This window comes from Aedes albopictus, chromosome 1, assembly GCF_035046485.1.
Source record: "Aedes albopictus strain Foshan chromosome 1, AalbF5, whole genome shotgun sequence".
Lineage (NCBI taxonomy): Eukaryota > Metazoa > Arthropoda > Insecta > Diptera > Culicidae > Aedes > Aedes albopictus.
In genome coordinates, this window is record NC_085136.1 from 169,161,215 (window position 1) to 169,183,170 (window position 21,956).

At 46.8% G+C, this 21,956-nt stretch overlaps 1 protein-coding gene across 2 annotated transcripts; it reads right to left on the minus strand.

Annotated features, from left to right (window-relative positions):
• Positions 1 to 5,832: 5,832 nt before the first annotated feature.
• Positions 5,833 to 20,516, minus strand: LOC109412126 (major facilitator superfamily domain-containing protein 10). Of its 2 annotated transcripts, XM_019685769.3 has the most exons (6): positions 20,227 to 20,516; positions 20,010 to 20,137; positions 7,194 to 7,668; positions 6,538 to 7,129; positions 6,303 to 6,470; positions 5,833 to 6,242 (listed from the first exon to the last, which is right to left on the minus strand). In XM_019685769.3, exons 3-6 carry the CDS (start codon positions 7,638 to 7,640, stop codon positions 6,010 to 6,012), a joined length of 1,440 nt encoding a protein of 479 aa, XP_019541314.2. In that variant the 5' UTR covers positions 7,641 to 7,668; positions 20,010 to 20,137; positions 20,227 to 20,516; the 3' UTR covers positions 5,833 to 6,009. The 2 variants fall into 2 exon arrangements, with proteins under 2 accessions (XP_019541314.2, XP_019541313.2); XM_019685768.3 differs by lacking the exon at positions 20,010 to 20,137 and having other exon boundaries at positions 20,227 to 20,514.
• Positions 20,517 to 21,956: the final 1,440 nt, after the last annotated feature.

The following is a 21,956-nucleotide window of genomic DNA, read 5'->3' on the forward strand; positions in this document are numbered from 1 at the left end:
CTTATTTTAAGCTTATTACAAGTGAGCAAGAACAGAATAATAAAATGCATTGTTGTTTGAAGCTTGCTTCTGGAGATTTGTGCGTCTAAAGTTTTGATGCACTGTTGAACCGACGATTTCAAGACGTTTGTCCTTAAAGAGGTGAAGCGATGAGAGTGTGACGTCTGTTTCTCTGTGGGATACTTATCCGCTTTTATCGATGTTATCCCGGGAGCGGGTGCGACGTGTACTGAGTATAAAAACATAAACCCGCTTGAAGTACACGGTAGTGGACGAAAGCGCGACCGCTTCCAGGCTCATCATTATGGACAAAGGAAGCGCAGCGAACGAATTGACCACGGACACCGGGACACCAAAGCGGACACGAGAACTGGACTTGGGAATAATCGGACGAAGAAAATGAATGAAAATGAGCGGTTCTCTTTAGCACGTTTAATCACAAGAAAAGTCGCGTTTCAATGAATGCGGAAACGGAATTCATTTCGCAGCAGATGCCGCTCTGGTTTTCTACTGCCAAAGTTCGTCGGTCCGCTGTTGGTATGATGGATGGGCTATGGTGTGGTTATGGTGCATCGGTGTAGCATTTCATACTCCTCCTTAGCCATCAACAATAACCATCAACCATCAACTAATCCAAACTGTCCCAGCATTTAACTTGGTCCCTTTAAGAGGCTTGATTAGCGCGTCCGCCATCTTCTCTTCCGATAGGCGGTGCTTGAGATTCACTTCATCTGTTCACATTGACCCTTCATTAAGCGCCGCCTGGTGTCAATGTGCTTTGGACGTTTGGATGTTAGCTCTGCCTGCACGAAGCTACATTGAGGAAAGACTGACGCAGGACTGTTTCTGACTCGCCCAGACAATGGGGCCGCTGCCGAAGAGAAACACGAAGCCTGTTGTTGATCGGTGAGCTTCTAGCCAGGGATGAGAAATGTACTGGAAAAAGCGGTTACCGGCAGTACATTTGACATTTTTCCACACGAACATCACAGGCCCAGCCAAGCTCAAACTGTTCGAAAAATAAATGTTATAACACTTTTTTTCCTGCAGCCTTCTTCCTCGAAACGGTTTCCAAGCGCGAGAGCGCCAGTACTCGAGCACAACGACGACGGAAATTTCTGTCTCTCCCGTTTTCGCATTTTTCTGCGTTTCAAACCGCTTCTAGACAAACTTCTTTACATGCATCACAAAGATAGGACTGTGCTCTAGCTATTTGTGCAAATCGATTTAAATTATTTATTAAAACAAGTGAGTTATTAGCAGTTGAAAATATTTGACATTTTTTGCAATTACCCGCCTCAGCATGACTGCTCATAAATATTTTCGTGGGGAAGCGAAAACCATCAAGCGTCTGCTTGACTGCCGTCGGCGCGGCGTCCGATGGTATTGGTGCTGCCGTTGTTTTGTTTTTATTTTACTGCCAGTATCGATGAACGGAAAAGAGAAAAAAGTATTTTTGCCATCCCTGCTTCTAGCCATCTCCTGGACCGAGCACTACCCGCATCTCCTTTGTTCACTTGAGGTACTTGACTATACGCCTGGCTGCCGTCCTGTCCATGGCCGTTGCTGCACTCACTCTACGGCCCAGTATTGAGACACTAACTGCAACATCCGAGCGAGCAATTACGGCCACATAGAGCAGTGCACCCAGCAAACTCCTGTACTGCGTATCGTCGAAAAGCCGTCTAAGGACATCCGCTTTCATACAACCCGCCGAGCCCGCCTCCATCGGCGTCTTAGCAGTTTTGCAATCGTCAAGTCCGAAATGTTTGACAAGCGCTTCGATATATGTAGCTGGTTATGCATACTGTAGACTCCATTTTTACAACGAATGTTGAAACCCAGGAAATACTTCACCGCTCCGAGATTTGTCACGTTCAACACTTTCGGCAGAGCCTCGTACACCTCCTCTATAATCGCGGGACTGCGGCATCCCACCAACATATCGTCGACATACACCAATAACAGCACTTTGTTCTGACCTCGCGAGTGTACAAGCAGTGGTCCGACTGCCACTGCCGGAAACCCATCTGCACTAGAACCGCATGAAGCGCCCGGTTCCAGCAACGTGCCGATTGCTTGAGGCCAAAAATACTCCTAGTTTGCAAACACTCTTCCTTTCCCGCGGCGATGTATCCTGGAGTTTGCTCAACTCCTCAACTATTCTGTGAAGATATGCGGTTCGCACATCAAAGTGACTAATGTGCATATTATTCTTCAACGCCATCGCTAGCATTGCTTGCAGCCTCTCGTGCCTCGTCGCCGGAGCAAAAAATTCGCAGTAGGTAATCCACTCCCCAACGCTGGCTAAAGCCTTGAGCCAAAAGCCTGGCTTTGTGCGTGACAATCCGGCCTGATTCGTCCCGCTTCAGTTGAAAAACCCAACCTGACCCGACGGCTTGTTTCCAATCCTCGCTGCGCAGTGCTTCAGTATAATCGGTGGGTTCCTCTCCTGATTCGACCGCAACTCCAACGACGAAATCTTCCAATCGACTCGGCAGTGTACGCCGCTGCTCTCGCCGCAGTTCAGGCTAGTGAGGTGGTTCAGACTCGTTATCTGCTGTGTCCCATCCGTCCGATGACTGCTACGGAATCGCCGTGAGAGGTGCTTCTTCCTTTTATTGGCTCACCGTCTTCAAGTACACCGCTTGCTTCGGCATCACTTCGAATTGGATGCTCGCTAGCGCTGAGTGAACCCTTGGAAATCGTGTGGGCTGAATTGCTCGGATCTATCACCAAGTTCCATGAACCTGGCATCTCTGCTGATGGTCACGCGGTGGGTTTGCCTATCACTCTAGATGGCTATTGATTTTGCAAATAAAATGCGGTAAGAACAGCTTCTCCCCAGTACAGTTTGTCCATACTGGCATCCACCAGCAAGCAGATCGCCATTTCTTGGATCGATCTATTTTTACGCTCAGCCACACCATTTTTCTGAGGCGAATATAACGCGGTAAACTGCGTTTTTATACCCTTGGCCTTGAAAAATTCCCACAATTCACGGTTCCGATATTCACCGATATTCAATTAGAGTAATTAGGTATCGATTGCCAGATGGGGTAGTGGTCTCCATGGTGGGCATGGTGAGAGGTCAGTGTGAACCAAGTCGAGTGGGCGTTTCGATTTGCGTTCGATTACTGGGAGAAAGCGCTTTCGATTAAGTTTCCCATTCAGACAACATTACTATGCCATTCGGACACCACAATCAGAAAGCTTTAATCCACTTATCAAGTGGATGTCGGCGTCCATCTTTTTGAGCAAGTCAGGGTCACGATGGCCTACCCGGCGGTGCCAGGTGTGTTGACAGCATTCGTGATGTCTTCCAGTTACCTTCCGCGAAGACTGCTGAACGCGCAGCCGATAGAGATTACCTACCTTGTCCCTGATCATTACTGTTTTCTTGATATCGCACTTCTTTGCACCGAAACACACAGTGAATCCCTTAGCAGCCAATCGGCTCACGGAAAGTAGTATGCCATCAAGGCCAGGCACAAAGAGTACGTCTTTCAGGGTTACCTCGACACGATTACCACTGCTGTCTCCACCGTACATACACTGTCACCAATTTGGTTTTATTACCGCCCACGAGAGTAACGGTCGACTCGAAATCTGTGCACAACGATGAAAAGAAAGCGGAATCACTTGACATATGGCTCGTGGCTCCGCCGTCGATCACCCAGCTTTCAGAGCGTGGACAAAGGAAATCTCATATTTTCGGACTTTCGGCCATCTTGCACTTCTATGCAGGCCACGCGCACACCAGCGAACCGATCAGAAATCATCAGATGTGCATAGAAGTGCTGCCTCCAACTTTCTATCACTTCACGCAGATTTCGGCTCACGGTACGAAGCCGTTGTGGAATGCGTTGATTTTCTGTAAGAACTTATGGGCTTCGTGGCCGTGCGGCTAGAGGCGTCAGTCATCTAGTCGTTTCGTAAGCCTCGGAATGTGGGTTCGATTCCCGCTCCAGTCGGGGTAAACTTTTCGTTAAACGGAAAATTCTGTGTTTCGTGTGATGTCCGTTGTCTAATGTTAGTGCTTCAGTCTGTACAACCTCTGGTTGAAGACGGTGTAGTGTCTTTTTTTTAAACTTCCGTGTTCCATTTCCTCGCAGAACGCTTCTTCCAGGCGACATTTTTCACTCGAATTTCATTTGCATTTGCAAGTTGGGGGACCCAAGCTGGTTACGCAATCCGTAAAAGATCCTGTTCGCAGCTGCAATGCGGCTTTTCACTTCACGGGAAACGTCATTGTCACATGTCACAAGTGTTTCGAAATAAACGAATTCTTCAACAACTTCAAACATGTACTCATCAATCACTCCTCAGCACTAAAACCACTGGGCCTGCCTCTGTCTCTACCCGCTAGCATGTGTTTCGTTTTGGTAGAGTTAATCGTCAAGCCAATCCTCGCTGTCTCTCTCTTCAGAGGAGCATAAGCTTCCTCCACTTCTCTACAATCGATGCCAATGAGATCAATATCGTCCGCAAAGCCGAGAAGTATGTGTGACCGTTGCTAATCCTCTGCACGCCAGGCCTCCTGCACGCATTCGAGTGCAATGTTGAACAGTAGATTTGAAAGAGCATCACTCTGCTTCAATCCACCCAAGGTCACTGCGATCCGAATATGTACTTAATTTTGATCCATCCAGCGTTGCGTGTATCCGGAAACCTACGTTCTGGCATTATCTGCCAAAGTTCATGTCTTTTCATTGAACCGTACGCTCCTATAAAATCAGTGAACAGATGGTGAGTCTCCAAGTTATATTCCAGGAATTTTCAAGGATCATCTGTAGAGTAAACATTTGTCCCCAAGAGGTCACAGTCCGTTGTACCTTACACGCTGAATTTAAAAGAGTAATCCCTCTGTAATTGGCACATTCTAGTCTATGTTCTTTCTTGTAGTGTAAATTGGGCATATGAGGTCATCCAACCAGCTGGCAGGCAACTCTGCATCCTCCCAAACGTGTACAATAATCTGGTGGATTGATTGACGTAGCTGTTCGCTCTCGTGCTCAAGTACTTCGACCGGAATCTCGTCCTTTCCAAGCGTCTTGCTGTTTTTCAGGCCCTTGAAGACCCTATTAACCTCATCCAGTATTGATGATTACAATGCTTGACCGTCATCCATTCTGGTAATCCTGTTTCTGGGTGCTCCTTCACTGCTACCATTCAACAAATCTTCAAAGTGCTCCTTCCACTTTCCTTCCAGCATTATTTTGTCTGTCAGCAACTTTCTTTCCCGGCCATTGCACATGGCGGGTACTGGCGCGGTCTTGTGCCATGCACCATTGACAGTTAAATAAATCTTCCGCATATCATTCCTGTCCATACTTTCCTGGGCTTCAGCAATGACACTCTCTTCGAGCTGTCGTTTTTTTTACCGCGGTGGATTTTTTTTTTTTCTCCTCTGCTATTACCACCCTATACCGCATCCTGTTGAGCCGGGTACCGGCCACTAGCATTCGACTTTTGGTGGCATTCTTTTCGTTCGTCACTCGCTGGCACTCTTTGACAAACCAACCACAGGTGTCACAGGTGGGTGATGCACAGGTGGTTTCGGCGAGGTAAGCCGTGGGGTTATGCCGACGATCATGGCTGTCGTAGCGTCGGTGCTATGCGAAAGTTCGTTCAGAAAGTCGGAGTCCACAAACCTTGTCGTCTTTATCGGTTAGCGGATGATGTGTCCTATCGTCGAAACTTCCGAAGGGGATCAACAGCGAGAACCGGTAAGCCGCAACCGGAAGGATTCACCATTGTAGGTACACACTAACCTATGCAAAATGGTTACTATTGCACTACGGATGTCATCCAGTAAACCACTATTCGAAGTTTATCAAAAAATAATTTATTGATCTATTCTTATTGCAGTTGTGTGTCGTAAACGAACACGGAATGACAATACTCAAAAATACTGTATAGAAAGAGTATTATAAAGTACATACTTACTATAAACGGACGTAACAAAACGACACTTTAAGAAATAACACATACAAAACAGCAGCTGGCTCAAGACAGCTTCATCAGCTGCATCATCACCGTAGGGCAAACCAACAAAACACCCCCGACGACGTAAGTGATCCTAGATCCTATGCTCCAGAACGCTATGGAAGCCACAATCGGACCGAGAGCCCGAGCCAAAGCACCAAGTGACCGGAACACTCCCAAAACCGTTCCCTTCTGATGAAAATCGCCATATTTGGACGTAAGCGTTGTCATACAGGTCACCACAAATGCAGTAGCTACGAGTGGAAGTAGAAGGTAGGGTTAAGCGGAAAGGTGCGAGGCCCTCCAATACTTACAAATCGCAAACAGAATCATGCCCAGATAGAGCATCTGCGTGGTTTTCGCTATTCCCACGATGATAAATGCAGGTATGATTAAGTACAACCCACCGACGGCTGAAATCTGCGTTAAGCGCTGTGGCAACCTTCGGACGACCGATCCTTGCAGCAGAGCCATGATGACACCTAGAAATACAAGGGGTTTCAGTATTTCGAGGGTTTGGACTTCTGCAACAATCGACGACGCAATTACCGGTGGTAAGGAACATTTTCGCCTGATCGATCGACGTGTAGTTGAACTTATGGTACATCAGGAATGTGACGGTGAACTCCAGCCCGGAGTAGATGAAGAGATAGATAAAATAAACTAATCCAAGACTTCGCAATGATCCGATGTCCCGCTTGGAAAGATTCTTCACAGCTGAAAATTTGAACAATGCCGGAATACTGATATGGTCTAGCGCATGTGATAGCGTATTGATGATCTTCTTCGATCGTTTCTCTTTCGGCAGAGACTCCTTCAGGCATAGTGCAATGAAGACAACATCCAGCACAGCCAGACCCATGGCGAACATGGCCGGCAACCAGAACCAGTGCGCATCGGTTTTGTCTGCAAACCGAGAGAATATCGCCCCGATCATGGGCCCCACGATGAATCCTAACGAAAATGCAATTCCAACCAGGGCCATTGCCTTGCCTCGGTTCTGCTGGTTAGACACGTCCGTGATAACGGCCATACAAATTGAGATATTGCCTTTACTCAAGCCACCGACAAATCGAGCCAGCACAAAGAGCAAAAAGTTATGCGAGTAGGCCCACAGCCCATAGGAAGCCGCAATGCCAACCTAAAATTTTGGAACTCCGTTAAAGTTTTGCATTCCACAAACCTCCAACCAACCTCTTACTCACAGCGCAAACAATCATGACCGGCTTCCGCCCGTAGATGTCCGACAGCCCGCCGGCAATCGGGCTTACGATGAACTGCAACAAACTGAACATAGACCCCAGAGCACCCCCAAAAAGCACGGAGTTGAACCGCTTGGGAGCCCCGACCCACTCCTGGAAGCTACTAATACTGTCCGATAGATACCCATACAACCCTCCTACATCGTTCTGCTTGTAATACTCCAGCATGGACGGCAACAGTGGCAGGATCATGGTGAACGCCAGCAAATCCAACAGCAGGGACCCGAAGATCAAGTAGGCCGTTGGGTGGGTCCGGGTGATTTCGTTGATCGTCTTGGACGATTCGACCACCTTTTCCGGCTGCGAGGACTTTGCCAGGTTGTTGTTGTTCATTGTCGAGCTAGACAGCCCAGAGCGTTTCTTGATGACACTCATCGTGGTGTAGGTCATTGTGATGATTATGGTGATGGGACGAAATCTGCAAAGGATAGTGAATCAAAAAAAAGGTAACAGTTTGTAAAAATAATCATGGAGTTATAAGATTTTGTAAACACAGTCTAAGTATTGTATTGGCTAATTAATCTGGCTGATACCAAGACACCGCGACTCAGTATAATAACGAGAAGACTTATAACGCTTATGAGATCGAACTCTCCGGCAACAACAATGTACGGTGCTGGCGTTCGTCAATCGTCACGGTACAACCTAGAGCGACTGAAGTAACTCTAGAAGGAAGTAAAACGCTCATGTAGACGGGACAAAAGAGCGTGGGCGGACTCCCTATCCGACAAAGAAAAGTGAGAAAGCCGCAAACACTGGCGACATCCGTCTCCTCTACGATGTTTCGCGTCGCCTTAGTGGGATTTAGATGAATGCTACGATGCCCGTGATAGACACGTTTATCATTGAAGGAGATAGAAACATCCGTAGCATGAAATTGAACAGCGACCCGGGGGTCGATCCCATATCAGCTGAGATGCTCAAAGCTGATCCCGTAGTATCTTCACAGCTGCTGCATCAATTATTCTGTAACATATGGGAGACCGCGACATTCCCGACCGACCGACCGACACTTGTTTGCTTCTTGGAATTCCAGTATATTGAATCGCCATTCATTTGCAACAAATATCCAGATGTCGATTTCCTGTCCTTCACGTCTCCAGCCCAATCCGCATCAACGTATACGGTTAGTGGATCTGATTTCATGCCCAGTATAAGCTCATGGTCCAACGTGTGCTTCAAATAACGTAGAAGCCGTTTCGCTTTTACCTAGTCGGCTTGAGATGTGCAACTCACTTTTTGTCCCAGAATCGAAACGCTAGCAGCTATGTCGGGTCAGGTGTTCACAGCAACGTAAAACAAACCATAAACTAGGCTGACATACTGCGTGTTGTTTGGTAGCATCTCGTCTCCTCCTTGGTTCGCAAATATCCGAGATCCAACGGAATTTTGGATGGCTTCGCTTCCTTCATTCCGAAACGACTTCTTGATGTATCCGGCCTGATTCAACGAAATACGGTCATCTGTTCTTTTCACTTCAACTCCAAGGAAATAGCGAATGTTACCCAATGACGTTACAGCAAATTGTTTATTCAATCCTGATATGTATTTCCGGAAATACTTCTCCTCAGCCCGACACGACACAACGATGTTGTCAACGTGAACAGCCAAATAAACGGTGTTCTCGCCTGTCCCACGGAAATAGAGGCATGAATCGTTCTTCGATTGCGTGAATCCCATCTTCTTCAACGCAGCATCAAAAGGGGTGTTCCAGACTCGAGCAGCTTGCTTCAAACCATAGAGACTCTTGCGAATGTGGCAAACTGCGTTCTTGCAGGTTGTTCCATGTAGACAGTTTCTTGAAGTTCTCCGTGTAAGTAGGCTGTCGTGACATCAGCGAGTTTCAATAACAGCTTTCTTTGGGCAGCAACTGTAGCAATAATCAGGAATTGAAGGTAACAGGTTTGACAACCGGTGCAAAAACTTCATCGTAGTCAATTCCAATTTTTGTGTGAATCCTTGAGCTACAAGTCTTGCTTTATACCGCAACACGTTGCCTTGTTCGTCCAGTTTCCATTTGAATATCCACTTGCTTCCTATTGCTTTTCTTCCGCCAGGAAGCTTCACTAAGTCCCGAATGTGGTTCTCCATTTGAGATATGAGCTCGTCTTCGATTGCTGTAATCCACATCCCACTCTCAGGATCAGTTACAGCCTCTTCATACGATCGCGGTTCGGATTGCTGCTTGTAAATGATGTTCAATGACTCAGAGTATCGTGCGGGTGTATTACCTGTGATACATCTTTCCGATTAATGGGGCAGTGCGGAATCAGGTACTTCATCGGTGTTGCTGAAAACTCGATGCTGCTTTGACCTGACTCGGACTGCTCCTCCTTCTGAACGAGTGTAGTTTCCGCTTCTGACTAATCTTCCTCAATTTCGTCTCACGTTGATACTTCATCTGGGGTTTCATCCGATTTTTTAGGATTGCATTCAAACTCGACAACTTCAGGTTTGGTAGACTCTTTTGTGCGGTCATCATCTTCGAGAAAACGAGCATCTTTGCTGATCACAACTTTGTCGGTATCAGGATGAATGAGCTCGTATGCCTTGTGATGGTCCGAGTATCTAATGAAAACCATTTTGACAACTTTCAGCTCCAAATTAGATAGTTTTTGGTCCGGAACGTGAACATATGTAGAACTTTCAATTATCTGCAAGTGCTTCAAATCAGGAACCTCTCCACCGCATGAACACTGGGTGTTTCTGAACTGACCTTGGCGGAAGAACGTTCAGCAAATGAGCTGCTGTGTTTACTGCTTCCGCCCAATATCGGTATCCGAGCTTCGTATCAATTAGGAGACATCTGGCCATTTCCACGAAACTACGATTTTTCCTTTCGGTGTCTTCGTTCTGATGTGGGAATAGACAGCGGTGTACTGCGGAGTAATCCCTTCTAAGTACCTTGGACTTGTACTCACCATCCTGGTCCGATCGTATGATTGAAGGCTTCTTCCCAAAACGAGTTTCTACCATCCTGACGTACTGCATTATCTTGTCAACCGTTTCTGACTTTCGTTGCAAAACATACACCACCGCGAATCTTGATCTGTCAACTATCATGGCCATGAAATATCTTGAACCTCTATGTGTGGATGTCTTCATCGGGATCGGGCCACAAATATCCCTGTGAACCAGCTCCACAATGAGTCGAGATGATCCTGTTGCTTCATTTGGAAAAGGCAAACGTCATTTTTCCTTCCAGACAGCACTCGCACGTTTCCTCTATCGGGCAATATTCAATTTGTATTCCTGTGGCGAGTTTGTTATTCACCATTGGACGTATTGCGTTTGGATATCGGTGTCCTAATTTCCTGTGCCTGAGATGCAGGCATTCGTTGGAGTGGACTGCTGCTGCGGCTTCGGATTTGATCAGCTTGGTATAGAACAATCCTCCAGATCCAGACTTCACGATTTAGTTGCCAGAAGGAACACAAGGGCGCCGCCTACAAGAGGCTGGCAGAAGAGGTCAGAAGAGGGCCACCGCGGAGGCGCATAACAGCTACAGAAGAAGACCCCGTTTACTTTGGCGACCACGAAGCCCTCGTAGGTAGTAGACACCAACTCCTGCACGGGGTATTTACCCGTCGTCCATATCGCCGCCATTTTCCTGGTCCCATCCGAGGCCCAGTTGCCGTTGCCGGCGGGTACTCGGTATGGGTCCGAAATTATGGCGATATCCGTCTCCCACTCAGAAACCGCCTGACAAAGCAGTTGCTGAGCCGCATCACAGTGGTTCAGGTTCAGCTGCGTTACCTGCACTGTGATTTGTTGTTCACTGCGGCTTTCTTAAAGGCCGGGCACCCTGGACCACCCATCGTATGTCTGTTTTTCGAGGTTTTCCCGGTACAGATCATGCAGATGGGCGGACTCGTGCAGTTTTGGGCCTTATGACCTTCAGCGCCGCATCGCCTACACAGTTTGCGCCTGTCGGGGCCTTTGCAGTCCCACGACTTGTGTCCTGGTTCCAGACACCTGAAGCAAACTTCTGGTGGCTCTTGAAATGTCAGGTGACATACACACCAGCCCACCTTTATACTTCCTACTTTAACGGACTTTTTAACATCCGCCACAGGTAGCTGAACCAAGGCTATCTGTGTCCCTGCTGGCCCTCTCCGTAGCTTAACGGCTGCGGCGGCCACCTGCACATCGCACTGTTGCCGCAGTGCCGTGACGAGCTCTTCCACTTCGGTGATCTCGTCAATGTCTTTGACCTTCAGAGTCGCCTCATGTGTCAGAGCCCTCACCTACACACCTTCACCAAGGACCTCTTCTGCCAGCCTTTTGTAGGCGGCGCCCTTGTGCTCCTTCTGGCGCTTCAGCTCCAGGATCATCTCGCCCGTACGAGTACGTCTAATACTGCGTACGTCGGCTCCAAGACCCTCAAACTTGGCGTCGCTTCGCATCGTCTTCAAGACGTCCGAGTACTTGGACTGTTCCGTCTTGATGACGATAGCGTCGCCTTTCTCACGCCTGGCAGCTGCCTTCCTACGCCTTGGCTTGGCGTCCTGCACTTCTACCTGCGGATTCACCTTCTTCTTCTTCTTCCGCTCTACCTTTGTCCAAGGAGGGTCTTCTCCTTGGATCGCCCTGCTCTGTGGCTGCTGAGGGCCCACCATTGGTCGCAACCCCTTGTTCCCATCATTCCGGGACGGGCCAGCCTTTTCAGGCCCACCCTTCCCAGCTTTCCGGGAACCCTGGCTGGGGTCCGACTTTCCAGCGTTACCACCGGCTTTCGGGGTTATTATACGCCTGGCCTTGCGGGCGCCGCCAGACAGCTCCTCACCTGACGGCTGCCTCGCCCGCTTCTGCGAATGCTTGTCACGTTTGTCACGAGCATTCGCTTCCACACTCCTCGGACTACCTGCGAAGGAGAAGGCCTCTGTTTGTGTAAACTTCGACACATTCTCCTTTGCGGGTTCCGCCGCTGTAGCAGCCAGCAACGCGACCGCGTGCTCCTGCTTAGCCTCATCGACAGACACTCTAAGTCTAAGCAAGGCCGTTTTCAGGTCCTTGCTTATATTCGACTTAGTTGTCGCAAAGTCGATGATTTTGCCAAGCTGGTGCTCAGCAACCTCTAATGCGGGCCGTCCTTTTCCAACTTCTTGGCTGATGGCCCTCAGCAGCCACGCTCCGTCCATGACCTCCACCGGCTGGCTTGCCGTGGAGTGGACAGGAGCTCCCACGCTTGAGCTACGTAAGCAGCTTCCAGCACCTGACTCCTCGCTTCTCCTTGTCGGAGACCTCATCAACCCGCTTCTTGCGAAGGGGTTGATCGCACCACTACTTCCACCTAAGTTATTTGTTTTTGAATTTTTGCTCATACTTATTCCCACGAGTCGCACGAGAAATAATGTCCACCACGCCAGAGCTCTGCATTAACGCGGTAAGGGACAGCATACTGTGGGGGGTGCCCAGGTACCCCACAGGCTCCATTAAAGATCGAGCATCTTTTTCACCCCCTCGATCACTCATTCCTCGGCACGGGTCGCTTGACACCTTGAATTGGGGTTAGTAGTCCTATTCTTAGCCGGCAACTACGCGGCTGACTCGCAAGCGGGGAGGTGCGTCAGGCCCCAGGACATCCGTTCCTGCTGCCCCTGGGTGCTCGGCCTTTAAGAAAGCCGCAGTGAACAACAAATCACAGTGCAGGTAACGCAGCTGAACCTGAACCACTGTGATGCGGCTCAGCAACTGCTTTGTCAGGCGGTTTCTGAGTGGGAGACGGATATCGCCATCATTTCGGAGTTCGGACCCATACCGAGTACCCGCCGGCAACGGCAACTGGGCCTGGAATGGGACCAGGAAAATGGCGGCGATATGGACGACGGATAAATACCCCGTGCAGGAGTTGGTGTCTACTACCTATGAGGGCTTCGTGGTCGCCAAAGTAAACGGGGTCTTCTTCTGTAGCTGTTATGCGCCTCCGCGGTGGCCGATCGAGCGGTTCACGCAAATGCTGGACCGCTTAACGACCGTGCTAACAGGGCGAAGGCCGGTGGTAATAGTGGGTGACTTTCATGCCTGGGCTGTGGAATGGGGAAGCCGTTTCACGAACCAGCGGGGTCAGATCCTGCTAGAAACACTGGCCATCTTAGATGTCGACTTGGCTAACGTCGGTACCAAGAGTACCTATAGTCGAAACGGAGCGGAGTCAATTATTGACGTGACCTTTTGTAGTCCTGGCCTAACAAGTAGTCCGAACTGGAGAGTAGATGATGGCTACACTCACAGCGACCACCTGGCGGTTCGCTACAGTGTCGACTACAACAACAGCAGACAGCGGATAGAAGAAGAGGCGGCTAGACCAAGGCCAAGCCCTCGTAGGTGGAAGACATCATACTTCGACGAAGAGGTATTTAGGGAAGCGCTCCGCCGTGAGCGAAACTTAATCGGTTTAGACGGCGATGAGCTGGTAGCGGTGCTCTCACGTGCGTGTGATGCGACCATGCCTAGGCGAGTCCACCCTAGAAATGGGAGGCCACCGGCTTACTGGTGGACCGACGCGATTGCGGACCTGCGCCGCGCCTGCCTACGGGCTAGGCGGCGGATGCAGCGAGCACGATCAGAGGAAGAGCGAAACGAACGGCGGGTGGTGTTCGCCGCTGCAAAAGCCGCGCTCAAGACCGAGATAAGATGATGTTGGAGGGGATCATTGGAGGACTTTTTCCGTGTTATGATCCTAGTCCTTGGCCTCCGTTCGTAGGACAGCCGGGGACTGGGGCTGGCGATGAGGAGAGGGTCACCGATGTGGAACTTGCGGGGATAGCTAAGTCGCTTAGCGTAGGTAAGGCCCCAGGTCCGGACGGAGTTCCGAACCTGGCCTTAAAAGTAGCTATTGCAGAGGCTCCCGAGATGTTCAGGTCTGCTATGCAGAAATGCCTGGACGAGGGAGTTTTCCCAGAAGCTTGGAAGAGGCAGAGCCTGGTACTATTGCCAAAGGCGGGGAAACCACCCGGAGACCCGTCGGCATATAGACCAATATGCTTGATTGACACGGCGGAGAAGGTGCTCGAAAAGATCATCCTCAATAGAATGTTGCGGTTCACCGAGGGCGAAAATGGTCTTTCGAGTAACCAGTACGGCTTCCGGAAGGGGAGGTCCACCGTAGACGCTATCTTGTCGGTTACAAAAACCGCCGAGAAAGCACTCGAGCCTAAGAGGAGGGGAATTCGCTTTTGCGCGGTAGTGACTCTGGATGTAAGGAATGCGTTAAATAGCGCCAGCTGGTCTGCTATTGCCGATGCGCTCTTGCGTCTGGGGATACCGGAGTACCTGTACAAGATTCTCGGAAGTTACTTTCAGAATCGTGTACTAGTCTACGACACGGAGGTGGGTCGGAAGTGCTTTCACATAACCTCAGGAGTCCCGCAAGGTTCCATCCTGGGTCCGGTGTTATGGAATGTCATGTACGACGAGGTGTTGAGGTTAGAGTATCCAGTGGGATTTGAGCGCTGCATTTGACAAGATTAATCATGCTGTGACGATCGCTAAACTTGAGAGACTCGGGATCGGCGGCCAGACACTACGCTGGCTCTACTCCTACCTTACAGAACGCTTTCTGACGGTTGGAGTTGATGGGCATTTCTCGGAAACTTTCAAGGCTACTTCTGGAATACCTCAAGGGAGTCATCTAGGTCCCCTAATTTTCCTGTTGTATTTCAACGATGTCAACTACGTTATCAAAGGCCCACGATTAAGCTTCGCAGACGATTTGAAATTGTTCCTGCGCATCCGTTCTATCTGTGATGCTACGATGCTTCAAGCTGATTTGAATGCCTTCGCGAACTGGTGCAGTTTGAATCGTATGGTAGTTAACCCCGAAAAATGCACCGTTATTTCGTTCTCTCGGAGAAAACAGCCAATCCTGTTTAACTATCAGTTACACGGAACAGAACTTCGACGAGCTGATCATGTGAAAGACTTGGGTGTAATTCTGGACGTTCAGCTGACTTTCAAACACCATTTGTCGTATGTTATTGCGAAGGCTTCTAGGACTCTAGGATTCATCTTCCGTATTGCCAAGGACTTTACCGACGTCTACTGCCTTAAGTCACTCTATTGCTCTCTTGTTCGTTCGACTCTAGAATATTGTTCCGCTGTCTGGCTTCCATACTATCAGAACGGCATAGAAAGGATTGAATCGGTTCAGCGTCGCTTCATCCGTTTTGCACTTCGCAGGCTTCCCTGGCGTGACCCTCACCGATTGCCGAGCTATCTTAGTAGATGTCGATTGATACACCTCGAAACGCTACAAACACGCAGAGATGTTAATAGAGCGATGATAATCGCGGATTTGCTGCAAGGGAGAATAGATTGTCCTGCTATTCTTGCACTGATCGACATTAATGCTCGCAGCAGAAGACTACGGGCTAATGCCATGTTACGATTGCCGCTCCGACGAACTCTTTTTGGACAAAACAGTGCAATGATTGGCCTGCAACGTTGTTTTAACAGAGTAGCGTCAGGTTTTGACTTCCATCTTCCCAGGCAAACCATCCGCCGTAATTTTATTGAACAACTCACCTCCAGAATAGTGTAATGAATTGTATTGTAGTTGTTTTGTTCTGTTGTACGTATTATTTTTTACTGTTACTTGACCGAGCTTTGTTGTTATTTTTAAGTACTAACCATCATTGGGACAATAAGTCTGTTGATGTATTAATAATAAATAAATAAATAAATTAGTGGCAAATCAAATATTGCCAAAATAATTTCTATAACATCAGTACCCAGTGGATCTCCATGGAACCCTGTGACAGAATTTTGTTCAACAAATTTAAACTTTATCGGTTTAGACGGCGATGAGCTGGTAGCGGTGCTCTCACGTGCGTGTGATGCGACCATGCCTAGGCGAGTCCACCCTAGAAATGGGAGGCCACCGGCTTACTGGTGGACCGACGCGATTGCGGACCTGCGCCGCGCCTGCCTACGGGCTAGGCGGCGGATGCAGCGAGCACGATCAGAGGAAGAGCGAAACGAACGGCGGGTGATGTTCGCCGCTGCAAAAGCCGCGCTCAAGACCGAGATAAGATGATGTTGGAGGGGATCATTGGAGGACTTTTTCCGCGTTATGATCCTAGTCCTTGGCCTCCGTTCGTAGGACAGCCGGGGACTGGGGCTGGCGATGAGGAGAGGGTCACCGATGTGGAACTTGCGGGGATAGCTAAGTCGCTTAGCGTAGGTAAGGCCCCAGGTCCGGACGGAGTTCCGAACCTGGCCTTAAAAGTAGCTATTGCAGAGGCTCCCGAGATGTTCAGGTCTGCTATGCAGAAATGCCTGGACGAGGGAGTTTTCACAGAAGTTTGGAAGAGGCAGAGCCTGGTACTATTGCCAAAGGCGGGGAAACCACCCGGAGACCCGTCGGCATATAGACCAATATGCTTGATTGACACGGCGGAGAAGGTGCTCGAAAAGATCATCCTCAATAGAATGTTGCGGTTCACCGAGGGCGAAAATGGTCTTTCGAGTAACCAGTACGGCTTCCGGAAGGGGAGGTCCACCGTAGACGCTATCTTGTCGGTTACAAAAACCGCCGAGAAAGCATTCGAGCCTAAGAGGAGGGGAATTCGCTTTTGCGCGGTAGTGACTCTGGATGTAAGGAATGCGTTAAATAGCGCCAGCAGGTCTGCTATTGCCGATGCGCTCTTGCGTCTGGGGATACCGGAGTACCTGTACAAGATTCTCGGAAGTTACTTTCAGAATCGTGTACTAGTCTACGACACGGAGGTGGGTCGGAAGTGCTTTCACATAACCTCAGGAGTCCCGCAAGGTTCCATCCTGGGTCCGGTGTTATGGAATGTCATGTACGACGAGGTGTTGAGGTTAGAGTATCCAGTGGGATTTGAGCGCTGCATTTGACAAGATTAATCATGCTGTGACGATCGCTAAACTTGAGAGACTCGGGATCGGCGGCCAGACACTACGCTGGCTCTACTCCTACCTTACAGAACGCTTTCTGACGGTTGGAGTTGATGGGCATTTCTCGGAAACTTTCAAGGCTACTTCTGGAATACCTCAAGGGAGTCATCTAGGTCCCCTAATTTTCCTGTTGTATTTCAACGATGTCAACTACGTTATCAAAGGCCCACGATTAAGCTTCGCAGACGATTTGAAATTGTTCCTGCGCATCCGTTCTATCTGTGATGCTACGATGCTTCAAGCTGATTTGAATGCCTTCGCGAACTGGTGCAGTTTGAATCGTATGGTAGTTAACCCCGAAAAATGCACCGTTATTTCGTTCTCTCGGAGAAAACAGCCAATCCTGTTTAACTATCAGTTACACGGAACAGAACTTCGACGAGCTGATCATGTGAAAGACTTGGGTGTAATTCTGGACGTTCAGCTGACTTTCAAACACCATTTGTCGTATGTTATTGCGAAGGCTTCTAGGACTCTAGGATTCATCTTCCGTATTGCCAAGGACTTTACCGACGTCTACTGCCTTAAGTCACTCTATTGCTCTCTTGTTCGTTCGACTCTAGAATATTGTTCCGCTGTCTGGCTTCCATACTATCAGAACGGCATAGAAAGGATTGAATCGGTTCAGCGTCGCTTCATCCGTTTTGCACTTCGCAGGCTTCCCTGGCGTGACCCTCACCGATTGCCGAGCTATCTTAGTAGATGTCGATTGATACACCTCGAAACGCTACAAACACGCAGAGATGTTAATAGAGCGATGATAATCGCGGATTTGCTGCAAGGGAGAATAGATTGTCCTGCTATTCTTGCACTGATCGACATTAATGCTCGCAGCAGAAGACTACGGGCTAATGCCATGTTACGATTGCCGCTCCGACGAACTCTTTTTGGACAAAACAGTGCAATGATTGGCCTGCAACGTTGTTTTAACAGAGTAGCGTCAGGTTTTGACTTCCATCTTCCCAGGCAAACCATCCGCCGTAATTTTATTGAACAACTCACCTCCAGAATAGTGTAATGAATTGTATTGTAGTTGTTTTGTTCTGTTGTACGTATTATTTTTTACTGTTACTTGACCGAGCTTTGTTGTTATTTTTAAGTACTAACCATCATTGGGACAATAAGTCTGTTGATGTATTAATAATAAATAAATAAATAAATTAGTGGCAAATCAAATATTGCCAAAATAATTTCTATAACATCAGTACCCAGTGGATCTCCATGGAACCCTGTGACAGAATTTTGTTCAACAAATTTAAACTTTAAGTTAAATAACTCCAAAAATCAAAAAATGGAAATGCCAGTTTGGGGCGAAATTGATCAGCATACAATTAAGCATTGGTTAGAAAGAAAAATTTCCTTCTTCGCCTTATTTTGCTCTTCTAAAACCGAAAAACGCGTTTAAACTCTTACAACTAGTGAATTTGATACTTAAAATGAAACATTAAATGATGAAATTTTTCCTTATACGCCTAAAGGTAGGCTATTTCGTTTGAAATAAGTGATTTCTATCACAATAAATAACTAGTTTATCATAAAATGAACTTTTTTTTACCAATTCATGTTCAGAATAGCTACATAACTTCCCAACCAAAACTCCACAAAAATGTTAAAACAGAGAGTTTACGGTAAGTCCTTTTGGCATTCGATTGTTGAGTAGCAATGATTTCAGCTAAATGAGAAATACATTGCAAATTCCTAAAATAAATAAGGCAAAACTAACATTTTTCTAAAAAGTTAAAAGCCTACACTCATCTCTAGATATGTATGAACTAGATGGCATAAAAAGTTTAAGATCATTACGATGCTTAAGAATTCCTAGTATGGAATTACAATGTAGTACCCGAATGATCAATTCCACCCCGCTGATCAATTTGACCCCGATTTACGGGGGTTGATTTCGAACCTCAAATTGTATCTAGTATTCATATTGAGCATGATGTTTTTGTGAATGTAAGAATGTTGAAAATTAAAAAAAAATATTCATATTGCTGACTGCACCCCAAATTGGACTGACACAATAGTGTGCACACGCCTTCAAAGTGTGATTACAGCGCAGGGATACGTCGGATCGAATTGAGGTCTTCGGTGCACTTATTCCTTGTAAATGGAGGAATAAGTGCCCCGAAGACGTCGAGACGATCCGAGGCAAATGTGCACTTTTATCACACTTTTTAGGCGTTCCATAAAAAGTGTGATAGTCCAATTTGGGATGTAGTCTGCAATATGTTTATGAAACTTTGTTTTTAAAAATAACTCAAGTGGTGAAATGTCAAATGGTCAAACTGTTGTTAATGGGGGCACCTACAAGTGAGTGTGTGGCTTGTTTAATGCTAATGCTAATATAATCGAAAAAAAAAGTTATAGCCTACTTGTCCAATTGTTTTATCGATTACAGACTTTATCTTACGATGCGCGCAACCTCACGTACTGATCAATCTTCTCAAGTCTTATATGCGACTCCTGATTAGAAACAACATACTGTAATGAGTGTGTTACATCCAGGCTTATCATCTAAATCTTAACATGGATGCATGACTAACTTCTCCGGGAACCCCCACCAAACTACAACCATCCCGGAAACCTAAGCAGTAAAATATGTAAAACAGTAGCAATCAAGTAGCGTTCCTGTTTAGTCCCTAGCAGACAAAAAAGACCAATGATAGCACATTTCTGGTTTTAAGAGATATACTTGATAAACTAGGAATTGTTTTGTAGAGTACATTTGGCGTTTTATCATCGATTCAAAATACAAAAGCTACACAAGAAGTCAAACTGTGTTCAGACAGCCAGACACTCGGGACATCAATCAACCCGGAGACACATTGATCTACTCACGAGCAGACGTGGATACTATTATGCAATTTACACCAGCATCGTAAAGTCTACCACCCGTGCACATGATAAAGATTGCGCCTTTTACCTCTGGACTTGCGATTGCTTTCCACCAAAACATCAAAGAAGCCCTAAAAGACTAAACAATTTAGTAACCATAACCAATGATAGACACTATCGTTATCTATTACACACCCCTAAACGCTCGAGTTGTACTTACGAAATTCGGCTGAGATTACTAAACGTGCGAAATTATTGCTCACTTGACGCTACATTTGCTACACTTTTGAGGCTGAGATACAGTCAGTCAGTGGTCCAGATCTCTGCGTGTCTGGAAGTGGTTTCGGTGGACAGCAAATTACTTTCACTTTTTTGTTGTTTCTTTCATTTTACACACCCAAGTGCGTAAGTACGCCCGAATAATGCGACGACGACGACGCTTGAAAGATACAAGCACTCGCGATAGCTTCTCACGGTAGACTGTCAGCTCGGTGGATATAGAGCCGTTGACTGCTGCTGCAGGCTAGAAGTACATACGCTGAACGAAAGGAGCTGGGAAATAACAAAACCAGTCGAATCGAACTCATGAATCCGACGAAGTGAGTGAATTTCAACCAAGATGATGAAAGAACGTTGGGACAGTTGGCTGGTAAAGGTTGAAAAGATTTAAAAAAAATCATAAAAGATTAATGTTTTACATTTTAATCGTTGCACACGTGGTCGGTACATTCATTCAAAAATGCTATTATTCTCATTTCAACTCCAAAAACTCACTGACATCTGAACTAGAAGTTTCGGAAATTACATGTCCAAAATCTGACTTATAAAAAATGGGACCCATACAACCACAGTAACTGTAAAGGTGTCGGTATTCAGCATCTCAAGTAACAGAACTAGCTGAATAACAGTTTCTTAAAAGTTAAAGCTCGCTGAAAAGTGGTTTGTTCTCACGTTTGTTCCCCTTTTGTACAGCAAAAATGTTTGTTGGAATGATCATCCTAAGGAATACGGGCTCGATTCCCGGTCGATCCAGGGACATTTCGTAAAGAAAATTTTCTTGACTTCCTTGGGCATAGAGTATCTTCGTACCTGCCCATCCCTGTCGTCCTCCTTAGTCACGATTTATCCTTTGCTTTGTTTTAAAACCAAAAAAATATTTTTTTTTTCAAAACTCCCATGTAAAATGGTTAATGTGATTATTACTATCACCATCGTGGTGCAAATTTCCAAAAAAAAAATCAAATACGTTCACTTCACTGCACTGAACTGAAACATTAGTATATTATATATAGTAAACAAGTTGTGTCGGTAAACTTTGTCTTGCCAAGATGTGGTGTTTTGACAACTGTTGAGGTCATTGCTGCACCGCACTCTAGATTGGTGCTAAATATTACACGTCATACGTGTAAGATTTTTCAAACCCCCGTATTAAATCTATGGTAACATGCTCCACCCCCAAAAATCTATACGTAATTGATGAACACCCAAGGAACAATTTAAAGTCATAAATAAGCATGCATGTCGAATTATTGGTGGTTTATAATATAATAAGCTACTATTTACATTGTAAATAAGCTAAAATGCAACATTTGGCACGTTAGTGAACAGCAATTAATTACGAGCTTACCAAACGTCAGCAATTTTCGATTTGACCTTACTAGCTTCAATATAACCCTTTCGTGACGGAGCGCCAAAAAAAGTGAAATCTCCATACAATTGGCTTTGGCTCTCCAGAACTCCAAGATTTCCCAACAAAACAACTTTTTTTTACCTCTTTTGTAAGAACTACTCTTCATCTTTCGATTTCTAGCCTTGACTGCCTAGATGAATCGGAAATAAAAAATATGTGACAGATGAAACTTGTTCATGTTTTACGGCTTTTGTCCACTTTTTGTTTACCTTGTTGTGGTAAATCTCACAGGCAAAGTAAACAAAAGTTTGTTTACACAC